This window comes from Pinus tabuliformis, chromosome 3_2 (assembly GCF_031772625.1).
Source record: "Pinus tabuliformis cultivar Carrire ecotype Pingquan chromosome 3_2, CPIR1, whole genome shotgun sequence".
Lineage (NCBI taxonomy): Eukaryota > Viridiplantae > Streptophyta > Pinopsida > Pinales > Pinaceae > Pinus > Pinus tabuliformis.
The window spans coordinates 718,395,544-718,409,525 of record NC_142302.1 but is presented as its reverse complement, the minus strand read 5'-3'; the positions used below and the strand labels follow the sequence as shown (position 1 = coordinate 718,409,525).

General features: G+C 41.7%; 1 protein-coding gene across 1 annotated transcript in view; it reads right to left on the bottom strand.

The window, feature by feature from the left end:
- Positions 1-8,859, bottom strand: part of LOC149182646 (uncharacterized) — a 110,817-nt gene extending 101,958 nt beyond the window's left edge. Inside the window, exon 1 of the mRNA XM_089414621.1 lies at positions 8,533-8,859. Within this exon, the coding sequence (XP_089270747.1) occupies positions 8,533-8,859 (327 nt within the window). The remainder of the gene's footprint in view (positions 1-8,532) is intronic.
- Positions 8,860-13,982: the final 5,123 nt, after the last annotated feature.

Below are 13,982 nucleotides of genomic sequence, written 5' to 3'. Positions count from 1 at the left end.
TTTGATGGAAGAAAGCCCTCTATGGCTTGAAGAAAAACACCTCGAGCATAGTATGAGAGGATTGATAGCTGTCTAATGCAGCTAAGATTCACTAGGAGTGAAACTGATCCAAACCATTACTCGAAGGTTGTGGATGATAAACCTCTCGTACCGGCCCCTATGTCTGACAAGTGAAGACCCTCTCATTTATAGGAGACAGAGGGAGTTGGATTCTGAATGTGAGAAGATAAGCTGCAAGCTTGTGACTGCCTCGAAGATCTTAACTTTCAGAAGTTATATGGTAATGATGTCGGACCAGATTTGGGAAATGCCTTTGAGTTTCATAAACTCATTCACATTGATGTACTTGGAGAACCTCTGTCTGGACATATGGGATGTAGTTAGCATGGTGAGCTCATATTTGAGCCTCACTGGATTGGTGCCAAGAATCTTCTGAGATATCTTCAGGGTACAATCTCTCATGGATTGAGATACACTAGCGGAAATATGAAACCTCATGATTATTCGAATGATGAGTGGGCAGGAAGTATGGAGGATCACTAGAGCACTTCCCAGTGCTGTTTCTCTTTGGAATCTACCTCGATATCCTGGATGAGCAGGAAGCAGAAGTCAGTGACTTTGAGCAGAATACATTGCTAATAGCATGGCCTTCTGTGAGGCATTCTGGTTGTTGAAACTCTTTAGTGAGCTGTTTGTACACATGATGAATACCACTGTGATTCTCTGTGACAACTAGAGGTGGGATTCGATTATTGAGGAATCTCGTATTCGACAATTGCTCCAGCAGATAGACATCAAATACTACCTTATCTAGGATATGGTAAGTCGATGATCAAGGAGGCTCCATCGCACTGAGTTGATGTACAGGACAAAGCCCCGAGGAAAGATCAAATTTGTGATTTTCCCGAACGACTTGGAGTCATCAAGAGACCTTTGTAAAAGGGTCCTGCATGTTGCATACATTGAGCTCTGGGAGCTCTGGGGGGCTTGCAGTTCTACTGGAGCAACATACAACCACAGGGTGACTCACCCTCCCCTGGTGGTGCGTACTGGAACAAGATGATTCGCTCTCTTGTGGGACAAGATGATATGCTCTCTTCTGTAGCAGGATGATTAGTTCTCCTGTCAGGCCTGGATTGATGTGTTCTCCATGGCGATTGTAGCAGGATTGATGTGTTCTCCTGTGAGGCCTCGATTGATGTGTTCTCAATGGCGATTGTAGCAGGATTGATGTGTTCTCCTGTGAGGACAGGATTGATTAAGTTCTCCTGTCGAGGCATCTTACCCATGCAGTCTGGGACTCATGGGAAGTACCTCTCATCTGATCAATGAGTAGGGAAATGAAGTTAGGGACCATAGTAGTACCGATGGAAGCATCATTGTATCTACCATACTCCCTATGCTAGGATGACCTCCATTGATCTGGGATCAATGATACTGGTCTGGGACTAGTGGTAGGAGTTGTACATACTATGACGCTAACTTCGGGTCGGCTGAGACTGGTCTGGGACCAGTCGTACATACTTCGAGACTGACTTCGTGTTAGTGCAGTACTGGTCTGGGACCAGTGAGAGTCGTACATACTATGACGCTGACTTTGGGTCGGTTGAGACTGGTCTGGGATCAGTGGTACGCACTCTGAGACTAACTTCGGGTTAGTGGAGAATGATATGACTCATTCTCGATCAATTCTTCTTCTTCATAGTTCAGCAGAGCTGAGCAGAGCAGAACTACCAGAGCCAACAATGCTGAGCAGAGCTAGCAGAGCCAACAGCGCTGAATAGAGCTAGCAGAGCCAGCAGCGCTGAGTAGAGTTGAGCAGAGCAGAGCTAGCAGAGCCAGCAAAGCAGAGCTAGCAGATCCAGCAGAGCTGAGTAGAGCAGAGCAGAGCCAGCAAAGCTGAGCAGAGCCAACAGAGTTGAGCAGAGTTGGGCAGAATAGTGCAGGGCACTGATGGCAGAGATAGTACAGTCGGACTTATGGATCAATGGATGGAGTTCTCCCTAGTTGAGAGGGAGTGTTAAATTGGAAACTAGGGCCAAACTCCATGTGAGTCAGCTTATTTATGGCAGCTGATTTTTTTATTGGATCCCTCTCGTCGACAGGTGTAGGATTGATCCAAAGATCATCTGATTCCGATAAGTATTTATGGAGATATGAATTTATTTTGTCTATGTAATTATTATCAAGCCGACCAGCTCTTATGTAGGATCTAGAAGCCCAACCGACGTGTCTATTCATCATCCTCATTTTAGTATAAATAGATGAGTATTTGATGTCATTTTAAACATGTATCCTTGAGGTGATCTCCTCTCCACGTCTGGGTTTTTGGAAGGAGAGAACCAAAAGATACGCTGGCCTTATGGTGATTCCCTAGCCGCAGGTCGATCTATGCAGCAAACAAAGACACCTACATGTTGTCAAATGGAGATATCTCATATGCTAGAATGTAAGACCTTATACATAGTCATGGGAGATATTCGATGCAGTGAATAAAGACTCATCCAACGCAGTCATGATCTGTTCATGATTACGCTGTTCATAATGGATATGTTGAGGATATTATAGGCTGGTATTCAACGTAGTCAATGAAGTTATTAACGCAGTCAAGGAAACGTTACAACCTGCACGCTGATTCATGCTGGAGACTATTACACTGTGGATAGAAACCCTATATGTTGAGCTGACAATGAAGTTAGTAACGTAGTCAAGGGAACGTTGTCCAGAAACAACCTGCACGCTGTTCATGCTGAAGACAATTACACTGTCAATAGAAACCCTATACACTGAGCTAGCAATCAATTTATTAACGCAATCAAGGGAATTTTGTCCAGAAGCAACCATATGGTTCTGAGATTGGAAGAGGAGCCGCTGTGATATGAAGAAACCTGCAGTTTATACGCACTCAATCACTATCTTGTAGACTTTAATATGCAAGGCATAAATATGCAGTTATAAAGACCTTTCTGGGCAGATAGATATTGTTACATAGTCAAAGGAACTCCACACGCAGTCATGGAGCAAACGCACAACTACGTGTGATAGCAAATGCACAACTACATGAACCCTAATCCATTGTATATATATGCGTTATGAAGAATGTCATGAACATATACGCACAACACTCTGTAATGATATAACACAGTCTATATGGGAAACGCAGTCAGGTATGGAAACATCTACTTCATTGGCAATGCTCTATACACACAACTATGACTATATGTTGTCATCTATCACAGTGCATACTTGATGGGTAGTAATGCCAATATAGTAGTCAATGCTATGACTGTAACAATCTTCAGTGGAATTGTGTCAGCATATTCATTGACATGTTATGGCATGACATGGCATGAAAGACACACTATGTATAATATGGTAGAAAACATATATGGCATGAGCAGCATCATGATGTAGATCAAGCATAATGCAGCATAGAGATGAGATCATGAGCAGCATGATATTTATGCAAAACTTGATATATATGGGTAGCATGATGTATGAGATCATGTGCATGGGCAGCACAATGATACACAGAGCATGGGCAACATCATGGTGAATGTAATCATAAGCATGGGCAGCTTGATGATGAATGAGACCATGGAAGATGTAGCAAGATGAGTAGCATGAAGATGAGAGCAGCTCAGTCACCTAGGTCCAGCATGGTGATGAGGCAACATGATACTACACGGTAAGGTGCGGCAAATGGATGAGATGCAGTACTATGATAGGTGAAGGAGTCACCTTAGAGAATCAGTTGAAGCAATATGTCTTCAACTGATCTCGGAAGATATCAAAAGTCAAAGTGTTGACTTCTATTGTAAATGTACTATCTCTCTTGCTTTCTCTGCTGAACTTTGAAGAACATAAAAGAAGAATTGATCAAAGGGTTTCCCCACACATTGTGGGGTTTGTCCCTGGCTCGTGCCATATCTTGTGTCCTCTTGCCTTGGCTTGTCTTCTGCGTTTTATATTTATGTTCTATCTGTAGTTTATCGTAATGCTGATGTGATTGCTAACTGTGAAAATTTAAATAAATTGCTCTAGCATAGAACATACCAAAACTTAACACACTTTTCCCTGTAACAGTGTCCCAAGACACAAGAAGAGAAAGAGGACATGTCCCGTGCTCCATATGCAAGTGTAGTCAGTAGCTTGATGTATGAAATGGTTTGTACTAGACCAGACATTGCACATGCAGTGAGAGTATTGATCAGGTTTATGTCAAAACCAGGGAAGGTGAACTGGACAATAGTGAAGCGAGTTTTTAGGTATTTGCGTGGCACTAGTGATTATGGTTTGTGCTACCAAGCAAGACCAGGATTGGACATAGTGTTGGATATTCGTGGCTTTGTTGATGCAGACTAGGCTGGAGATCTGGATCAAAGAATATCTACAAGTGGGTATGTTTTTAACCTATTTGGAGGTGCAGTCAGTTAGATGAGTAAGAAACAATCTGTAGTGGCACTATCAATTACAGAGGCAGAATACAAGGCAGCCACTCATGCAAGCAAGGAGGTAGTTTGGTTGCAGAGATTGTGTTCAAGTATGGGGTTAGTACAGGGAGTTATAAGGATAGACTGTGACAGCCAAAGTGCAATTTACTTGGCAAATAACCCTAATTATTATTCAAAGACAAATCAGGTTGATGTTCAGTATCACTTTGTGAGGGATATGTTAGAAGAGAAAAAAGTGTTGTTGGTAAAGGTGGACACTTTGAAGAATACTGCAGATGAATTGACAAAATCTGTGAGCTCTGAGAAGTTCTCTTGGTGTAGAGAAACAATGGGTATTACAGGGTTGGATAAATGACTAAGCTCTCTTGTGGTCCCCTATGGAAAGAAAACAACAAGTGGGAGAATGTTGGGTTGTGTTATATTCTTTCCATGACTAGCCCATGCAGTTAACCGAGGGGGTTAGAGGGGGGGGGGGGGGGGGGACCCCCCTTCATTGCGTTGATTGTGTAGTGTGGGGGGGTCACAATGGGTTTGAAGGGTTCATGTAACCCCCCTTTATGGGGTCCAAGGCAGCGCCCAAGAAAATTTTGTTTTTTGGACCCTATATTAGGTTGGGCGAACTTACCTATAGTTTTGTACATATTTTTCGCACATGGTTTTGGACCTGATGGTTTTTGGTCCATGGTTTTGGATGCAATGGTTTTCGGTCCATGGTATTGGATGCTTCGATATGTATAAATATGTAGTGCAACATTGAAAGGAACATAATGAAAAATCAAGCTGGTTGTCCCGGTTTTGGGATCCAGGGGAAAATCTCAGTGTATATGTGTTTTATGTGTTATGCTCTCGCATTGTTTATTTTCTGTGTTTTAGAATTCGTATGCAAGTAATTTTTGTATAGGGTTAAAACCTACATATTGAAGACAAGAAATAGAAGAAAAGAAAGCAGTAATCACATTCTACTTAGACACCTCCCTGACAACAGCGCCAAAAGGTGATGAGCACTAGTATTGCAGCAAGGATTCTGCAACTCCTGGGCTACTAGCTTTACTTATCAACCTGGGGTTCGTACAAACTTGGAGTTGACAGTGTTGTATGCACAAGTAAAAGTGATGGTTCTACATATTGTAACTGTTCAGCTAGTGAGAGACCATTGGGGTTCGAAGCCAAACTTCTATGGAGTCAGAAGAAGCTTGATTCTTTTATGGAAGAAAGATAAATATACTCTAAGTGAGTTACTCTACTGTAGTAATGGAGAAGGTCAACATGCAATGCTAAACCACACCATACCCTAATTAACCATTTAGGAAGCTATGCTAAGTAGAAATGCTAAATCAACATAAAACAAATGCCACTATCTAAGTTGCAGAAGTAAGAAGCATCAAACAATACTAATGTGCAAGTAAAGAAACTAAACTAAATCTGTTTTCACTTTTTTGGTCCTTTTATGCAAAATCAAGTATGCAAACTAATTGTTCTTGTGGATGTGACAAGTGGATTAAGGGTGTTTGAGGATGGCTAGAAGGTTTATGAAGTGGTTTCATGGTGTGGAGGGTCCCTAGGAGTCTTTTGGTGTCTTCCTAGAGGTTTTCCATCAATTCAGCCTCAAAACAGTCTGTTTCAGGAAAACCTACAAGATGTACTAGAAACCTACAAGATGATCCTGTAGGAATTATAGGAAACCTACACGATATAGGTGAGAGCTAAATGTGAGGTGTTGGAGGTGATGGGAGGCTTAGGAAAGGTGTGTGATGGGTGGAATGGAGTGTTAGAAGGTCTAGGATCACTCAGGAGTCAATATCCAAGATAATAGATGGCTAGATTTGCTTAATGTGTTTGGGAGAATTTCAATGAAAAATGATGAAAAACTAGTGAGGGTGATGGTGAAAACAAGGGATGGCTAAGGTGGATGAAGTGGAAGGTGGTTTTTGGCTATGAAGTCTTAGTCTCCTCCTGAAGCACCTACTCTACATAAAACATGTGTGTCTTCCAAAAAGCTATGCAACAAGATACATTTTCATAAACTAGAAAAGCATAATTAATGAGTCAACTGCCTATACTATGCATGAAGACATTTGCTGAAAGGAATGAAAGCATGAGTGAGATCTATCGCAGAAATGGAGATGAAAAAGATGACAATGAAATCTAACTTGCAACATTAACCAAATGCTAAATTAAAGACAACAAACTCCAATGCTCATAGAAGAACTAGAAATATTTGTTTTTGGGGCTGCTTAAGGGTCCCTTCCTCAAGTGATGGTCCCAGACGGAGGAAGTGAGGCCAAGAAACCTTCTACCAACCTTGTGGTGATCCTTTTTCTCCTTGCTAATCCTGCTACTTGAAATAAGGAACAATTGGAAGCAAACTATCACGCAACCAATCTAATCTACACTACTTGTAATGGAAATGCATCTAATAAGAAAATTAACAATTAAGCTATGAATCTACACTAAACATACATGTAAAATCAAGAGGAGCCTTGGCTACTAGGGTTGGGCCCTAACCCAAGATCTTTATCCCTCTGAGTTAACTCAGTGTTGGCTCAAAAATAGAGTAGAGTTTTACAATAAAAAATATGAATCCTACTGAGGTCCTAGGACTCTCTACTTATACATCTAAAGTCCCCAATGACTTCCTTAAAATTAGGGAGGCTTGGCTCCTAAACTCGAGATAAACTGGTGCTTTGTCTCTCACTTTCTCGGCTACCTTCTAGTCCTCATGATTTGGTTGTTTTCACTCTGAGCTGATGGAGGAATATTCGAATGGAGGGGTAGTAAATAAGGAGTATTTACCTCCTATAATCCCTCTCCCTTGTCCCATTCGATTTTTGACCTTGGTCTTTGCCAAAATTCCTTGATTTTCTCCTTTAATCCTGCATTAAATGCTTATTAGACCACAACGCATAATATCCAACTCTAACTCACTTCATAAACAAAATATAATAAAAAACATGTAATAAGTTATGAGAAAAGTTGGTTTGACTAAGCTAGGAGGTGAATTAAGGCCCATATAATTACCCAATGATGAGGCTCATCAATGTCCCACTTTTCATTGCCATGGTAGAGCTTGGTTTCCAAGTACCATTTCATTGGTACGACACCTAGGGTATGACAAAACAGATGCACCCACTCAGGCTGGGGCTCTGCTCCATAAGCCTTGGTCCATATGGCCAGGTGATCACATGGATCATCCCTTCCATCATACTTATCTGTCATCCACACTTTTGGCTGCCCAAAATGTATTCTCCTTATCCTCATATAGTCACACCAATCATCGAAATTATCCTTGTGTGTACCCCACCATCTTGCAAGCGTAGCTTACAGTACCTAGTCCAAGGCCTGGAAGCAGTTTTGCTTTGGCACTTCTCATTCAAATGCATCCAAAAAGAAATCAACATCAGTTAGCCCATCATAGTGAGGTAGATCCCTAATTTCGGATGACATGTAGTGCAATGACTTGGTCATCATATTACAACGTAGCATAGATACTTCATGCAAACAGTTCTGCTAGTGCTCTAATTCTTTGTCCAAATCTAATGTGCAGGAGCTTTTGCGGTCCCATGCAATACATCCGTCTGTTGTCAGATTCACCCAATCCTGGTCTCATGCCCTTATCTTGTAAATGTGGTCCATATCATCATCACTTTCATAATCTCGGACTGGTTCTATATTGCGTGGTCCCTTCGCGGGGTCTAGTGGCACCACCACCTGGAGAAACTTCTTTTCAAATATCACGCTTCTTCAGGTTGATTACCCCATTCATGTCACTGGCTCAATTGATTCCAAGGAGCACAGGGCAGGGATTGCTATCATCCACAATCTCTATTACTTCAAAATCCACCAGTGCGTTCGCGCCCTTGATGTCAACTATGACCCCTTACAGCCTCCCCATTGGGATAATCTTTTGTTGATTCATCACTCTTAGCTATATTGGAGACCAATGGAGCACAGGTCTCCCCATTCTTTCCTAATTCTATTTTGGAAAAACATTCGCATTGGACCCCAAATCCATGATAACTTGGTCCATCTCGTACTCCCCTATCTGCGCGGTGAGTCTCATTTCATGCCTGGTCCTTGCCTTGTGCTTACGAAGCTTCCTGACCATGCATGGTTCACCAGTAGCACCATCCTTACCAGTGCACTGATTGATCAGTACTTGTAGGCCCCTCATAGCCTTACCGTTATGGAGCAGCTTCATGCAAGTCCCCAGGAATGTAGTAATCAGTGATGGGTCCATTTCTTTAGTTGGTTTCTCATGTCTTCCTGAGGTAAAGGCCTCAGTGAAGCTTTTCTTTGCTTCCATAAATGTTTCTTTTGTACGCTCCATATCAAACCCAGTATCCTTTTCTGGTGCTTTGCAGACCCATTTGCCTTCTGCAAGTTTCTTTCCTTTATCCTCCCCCATTGTAGTTTCACTTTGATACATAATGTTTACCTTAGGGTCTTTCTCATGAGGCTTATCCCTCATCATCTGGAGGCTTTGCGTGGGTTGTGCCCCCTTTTTGCGAATCTTTTCCATTAATATTGGGCAATCCTCAGTCGCATCATCAAACTGAGTATAGTAGCAACATGACAATCATGTCGGATTCAGACAGCCCCTCGCATAGTGTCTTGGGCCTCCGCAATTGTAACAAATCAGCTATCCTCAGCCTCTCCCAGGTCCTCCTCCACCTTGGCCTCAATTGCACCCCTAATACTCACCTCGCGTTCCCCCAACGCCTTGGTCTGGGGGCCACGTTTCTGTCTGCACCCTGTATGCAAGTGTCTTGTCCATCATCAATTCATTACTTCAGCAATTGCACTCGTCATGGCCTACTGATTGATATAAATTGCAAAAGAGTTGTTGTGGTGTCTGCACGAATTTCTACATCAAATGGAAATTGTCGGTTGCATGTTTCCCAACCACCTAGCATATACGCACCATAGCATAGACGCTGCACTTGGCCCTACCATGACCTCCGGTCATAGAAGCATTGGTCCTCCTGCTGCAACATAGTTTGCGAAGACTAGGTAGTGATCCTTGTCATGCCCTTGACCCTTGCATTTTAGGCACCAAACTTATTTGCATTCCTCTAGCTGAACTATTATGTCCTACTTCAGACTTTGCATTTTGAGACAAAGGTTTTTCAACTACGCATGAATCTGTTGAAACCCCATACTAGCATCCTGCATTGGTGTCTCATGCGGCCTCATCATGATTTCTAGAGCTTCTGCCTGGGTCCGAATATTATGTTGTGATAGTGCAACCCTTAAGTGGGGAAGGAGCAAGGCCACAAACGGGTGTTGCCCATCAGTTAGGTTCATGTTGGCTTCATGGATTGTACACTTCAATCTTTGATCCAAATCCTAGGGCGTCTCCCCCAACTTCATCATGATCTCCTTGAATCATACAATCAACTGTGCTTGAGACTTAGGTCTATTGAATTCTCTATTCAGTGTGGCCTGGATATTTGCCAACATGGATGTTGGGTTATCAATATTGTACTTAATGTACCACATTAGTGCGTGGTCCTACAGATCACTAACCAGCGTGGCTTTCTTCATTTGGTCATTCATGATACCCTGGGCTTCCAATACAGCCTTCACAATGAACCAGAACTAGTCTGGATCTTAATTCCTTATGCCCTTGAATACAGGTAGTTTTACATAGTTTTCCATATTGCATAGTGGTGGAGGTGGCGGTGGTGTGGCTGATGGGGTGAGTGGTGGAGGCAAGGATGGAGGTGGTGTAGATGGATGGGATGAGGGTGGAGGTGGTGTAGGTATTCACAGGAACCCTTGTCTTATCAACTGACTAGCACTCAGGGGAGAAGTCTGCGGTGCTCCTTCATCGTCACTCAAAGGAGGCCCAATCAATGAGCTATACTCAGGACCTTTTCTTCCTCCGTCCCTGAAATACTTTCCACTTCGCGTAGCTCCAAACATAAAGGTAACCGCATAACCCATTGTTCACATAAGAGCATCTTAATCCAAGTATTTAGCAATTTTAAATACTTACCTCGTAGTCCTTTAAAGAAGTGGTGCTCTGCTTCGCTATAACTGACAGAGGTATTGACTACGAACTCTATCAAAAATTCTCCTATGATGCAGTAGAGCCAATGATCGAGAGTGCGCGCGATATTATCTTCAGAAGCTTCCAACGGTCAACCTCCTTACTAAGTTCGGTGTCCAAAACAATTAGATTGTCAAGCCTCCACCTTCCTTGATCGTCTTCCAGTTTCGTGATCCACTCATATAACTCAACCGGGAAGGAACAGAAGAATATTTTTTGTATTTCTGTTTACAAGTATCTGTCCACCCATTGTTCCTTCATCAATCACAGATTCTTGTTTTCTTGCACCATGAATTTGTAGATATTTTTATCCAACAAAGTTTTGATCTCTTTCTTAGTTGGATTCCAATGATATGACATCACACATCTCATTATGCAGATCCAGGTCCTGGAAACGGAACCATTTGTTGGCTTGATGGGCCCATTTGCCAAACAAATCCCTACACTACTAGCCCTTTCGACATCAATCCGCAAAGTGCGCACTAAAGTCTCACCCGAAGCAGTATGGGGGGATGCTAGAACCAATTTTCCACACCCAGAGATGGTTATCTTGTCGTTTTATGCCCTAACTTTTCCTTCACATAGATCGATAAGCCTTTTAGAGCTTATCGACATACTTCTCTTAATCACCCTTGGACCTTCGTGAAGGTCTACATCTGTCTTTCGTGGACCCTAAACAGGCGAATCTACAACTTACGTGCCTCTACAATCACTCCTAAGTCTGTTATTACCTAGATCAACTTAAATATCTCATAACTTTAACATGCGTTAAGATATTCTTCACATAAACAGATATTATAACTTGTGTTCATATAAAAATGTATAAACATACAGATTCATGTATCAACATAGCATTAAATCATAAACCCATTATCCATCATAACATAGTAACATTTATTCATAACAGAAGTAAAAGGGACAAAACACAGATATTTATGGAACAATTTATTTTTTAATGCTTCAGATCTTCTCACAAACTCAAACCACTCTGCATACTCAGCTGCAGGGGTCCGTGCACTTAGCTGCAGACTCTACTCTAGGCCTCTATGCACCCAGCTGTAGAGCCTCTCTTCTACTCTAAGACTCTTTTCTCTTCACTTCTAATGACCCATTACATTCATTCTTCGCTCCTTAATTGCCTTAGACTCTCTAAGACTCTCCTTTTTATACAATTCCATGGTCCGTAGACCATGGGTAGATCTCCAAAACCGACACAGCTTATCTAAATTAAGGGCAAAAAACCCTTTTATCTTTAGACATCTTTGCGCTCCGCGACCACAAAATGCAGAGAATTTACATTTATTTACATAAAATTTGGGACTTCTGCCCCAACACTTGGGTGTTTAACCCCAAAATTGACCCCTAGGGGACCCATTCCAAACACAAAGTTGTGGAGTTATTGCGGGAGTATCAGGACTTGTTTCCCACAAATTTCTCTGATCTGCAGGGAATAGTAGGTAATCAGGGTGTCATGAAGATCACTCTAAAGCCATATATGAAGCCAGTGAAGCGTCTCCCATACCAGTTGAATCCTAAGTATAAGGAAAAAGTGCATGAAGAATTGGATAATATGCTTGCAACCGGGATTATTGAGCTTGTCGAGGAATCAAACTAGGTTAGTCCTATGGTGGTTCAAGAAAAGAAGATGAAGGGAGAAATTCAGATATGCATAGATTTAATAAAGTTGAATGATGCTTGTGTCCATGATCCATTTCCTACGCCATTCATAGATGAAGTATTAGAGAATGTTGGAGTTTAGGAAGCCTATTCATTTACTAATGGGTTCTCAGGGTATCATCAGATCAAGATTGCATTGCAGGATTGGAGTAAGACTACCTTTGCTACAGAATGGGGTTGTTTTCAGTATACAATTATGCCCTTTGGACTTAAGAATTCCCCTGACATCCTAGGGTGGTAGTCACAGATTTTAAATAATTTATTCATAAGTCTTAGAGGTTTACTTTGATGATTGGGCAGTGTTTAGGTTAGTAAAGAAGCATGTTTCCAGTCTTCACCTCATAATGGATACTTGTCGGAAGTATCAGATATCCCTTAATTTGAAGAAGTGCATATTTTTTGTACCATATGGGATACTCTTAGGCCATGTTGTTTGTAAGCAGGGGTTGATGGTAGACCCTACCAAAATTGTAGTAATTATCAATTTGGAGCCTCCAAGGAATGTCAAATAGCTACACGTGACACTGGACCTTACAGGATATTATAGGAAGTTCATCAAAGCATATGTGAAGATCACTGTGCCCATGGAGAGATTAATGAAGAAGGATGTGATGAAGGAGAAAATGGTTACAATGCCTATTCTAGTGTTCCCCAACTAGAAGAAGGAATTCCATGTACATGTAGATGCATCTTGCATAACATTAGGAGTTGTGCTAACCAAACCAAGTGCATGTGATATTGACCATCCAACAGTGTTTGAGAGGAAGTTATCTAAGGCAGAAAATAATTATTTAACCACAGAGTGCAAAGGATTGGCGATGGTGTATGCGCTCCAAAAGTTCAGGCACTATTTGTTAGGTGCGCACTTCAAAATGTGCATAGACCATTTTTCTTTGAAGTACTTGGTCAACAAGCCTTTATTCGGGGGGGTTGGGTGATTTGTAGATGGTTGTTTCTCTTTCAAGAATATGACTTTGAAGAAGTTGTGAAGCCAGGGCAATTAAATACTGGACTAGATCACCTCTCGTGGATTGATAATGGTGACGAGTGTACAAATATGGATTAAGGGGATATCTGATGCACAACTCTTTGTTATGTGCGTCATAGACAAACACTTTGAAGACATAATCCAATTATTTTCTACTGGTACAACTCCTAAGGGTATATGACACAACAAAAGAAAGAATTGGTGGTCAGGGCTACAGTTTTTTCTATTATTGCAGGGCACTTATATAAAATGGGATCGGATGAAGTGTTGTGTTGGTATATCCCAGATTATGAACAAAAAAGTATCGTCACTGAAGCACATGGAGGGGTTGCGAGAGGACATTATGTGGGAAGAGAAACTACACAAAAGATCTTACTAGTTAGGCTATGGTGGTTGACTATGCATAAGGATTCCAAGGATTATTTTAGGGCATGTGATGTCTATCAGAGAACCGGGAGGCCTTCGTGAAGGGATGAATCACCTCCAAACCCGCAAGTGTCATTAAAAGCTTTCGAGAAGTGGGAAATATACTTCATGGGACCAATTCAACCACTCGAAAATAAGAGAGGAGCAAGATACATCGTTATAGCGACCGAATACTTGACCAGGCTGGTTGACGCACATCCCATGAAGGATTATAACATGGCTACAACTGAGATGTTCATTTTTTAATACATTTTGTTGCGGTTTGGCTACCCTAAAATTTTGATGAGCGATAGGGGTTTTCACTTGTTGAATGAAAACTTTTTTTCCTTGCTTAAAGAGTTCCAGATGTATCATCAGAAAAGCACACTATATCTTCCTCAAGAAA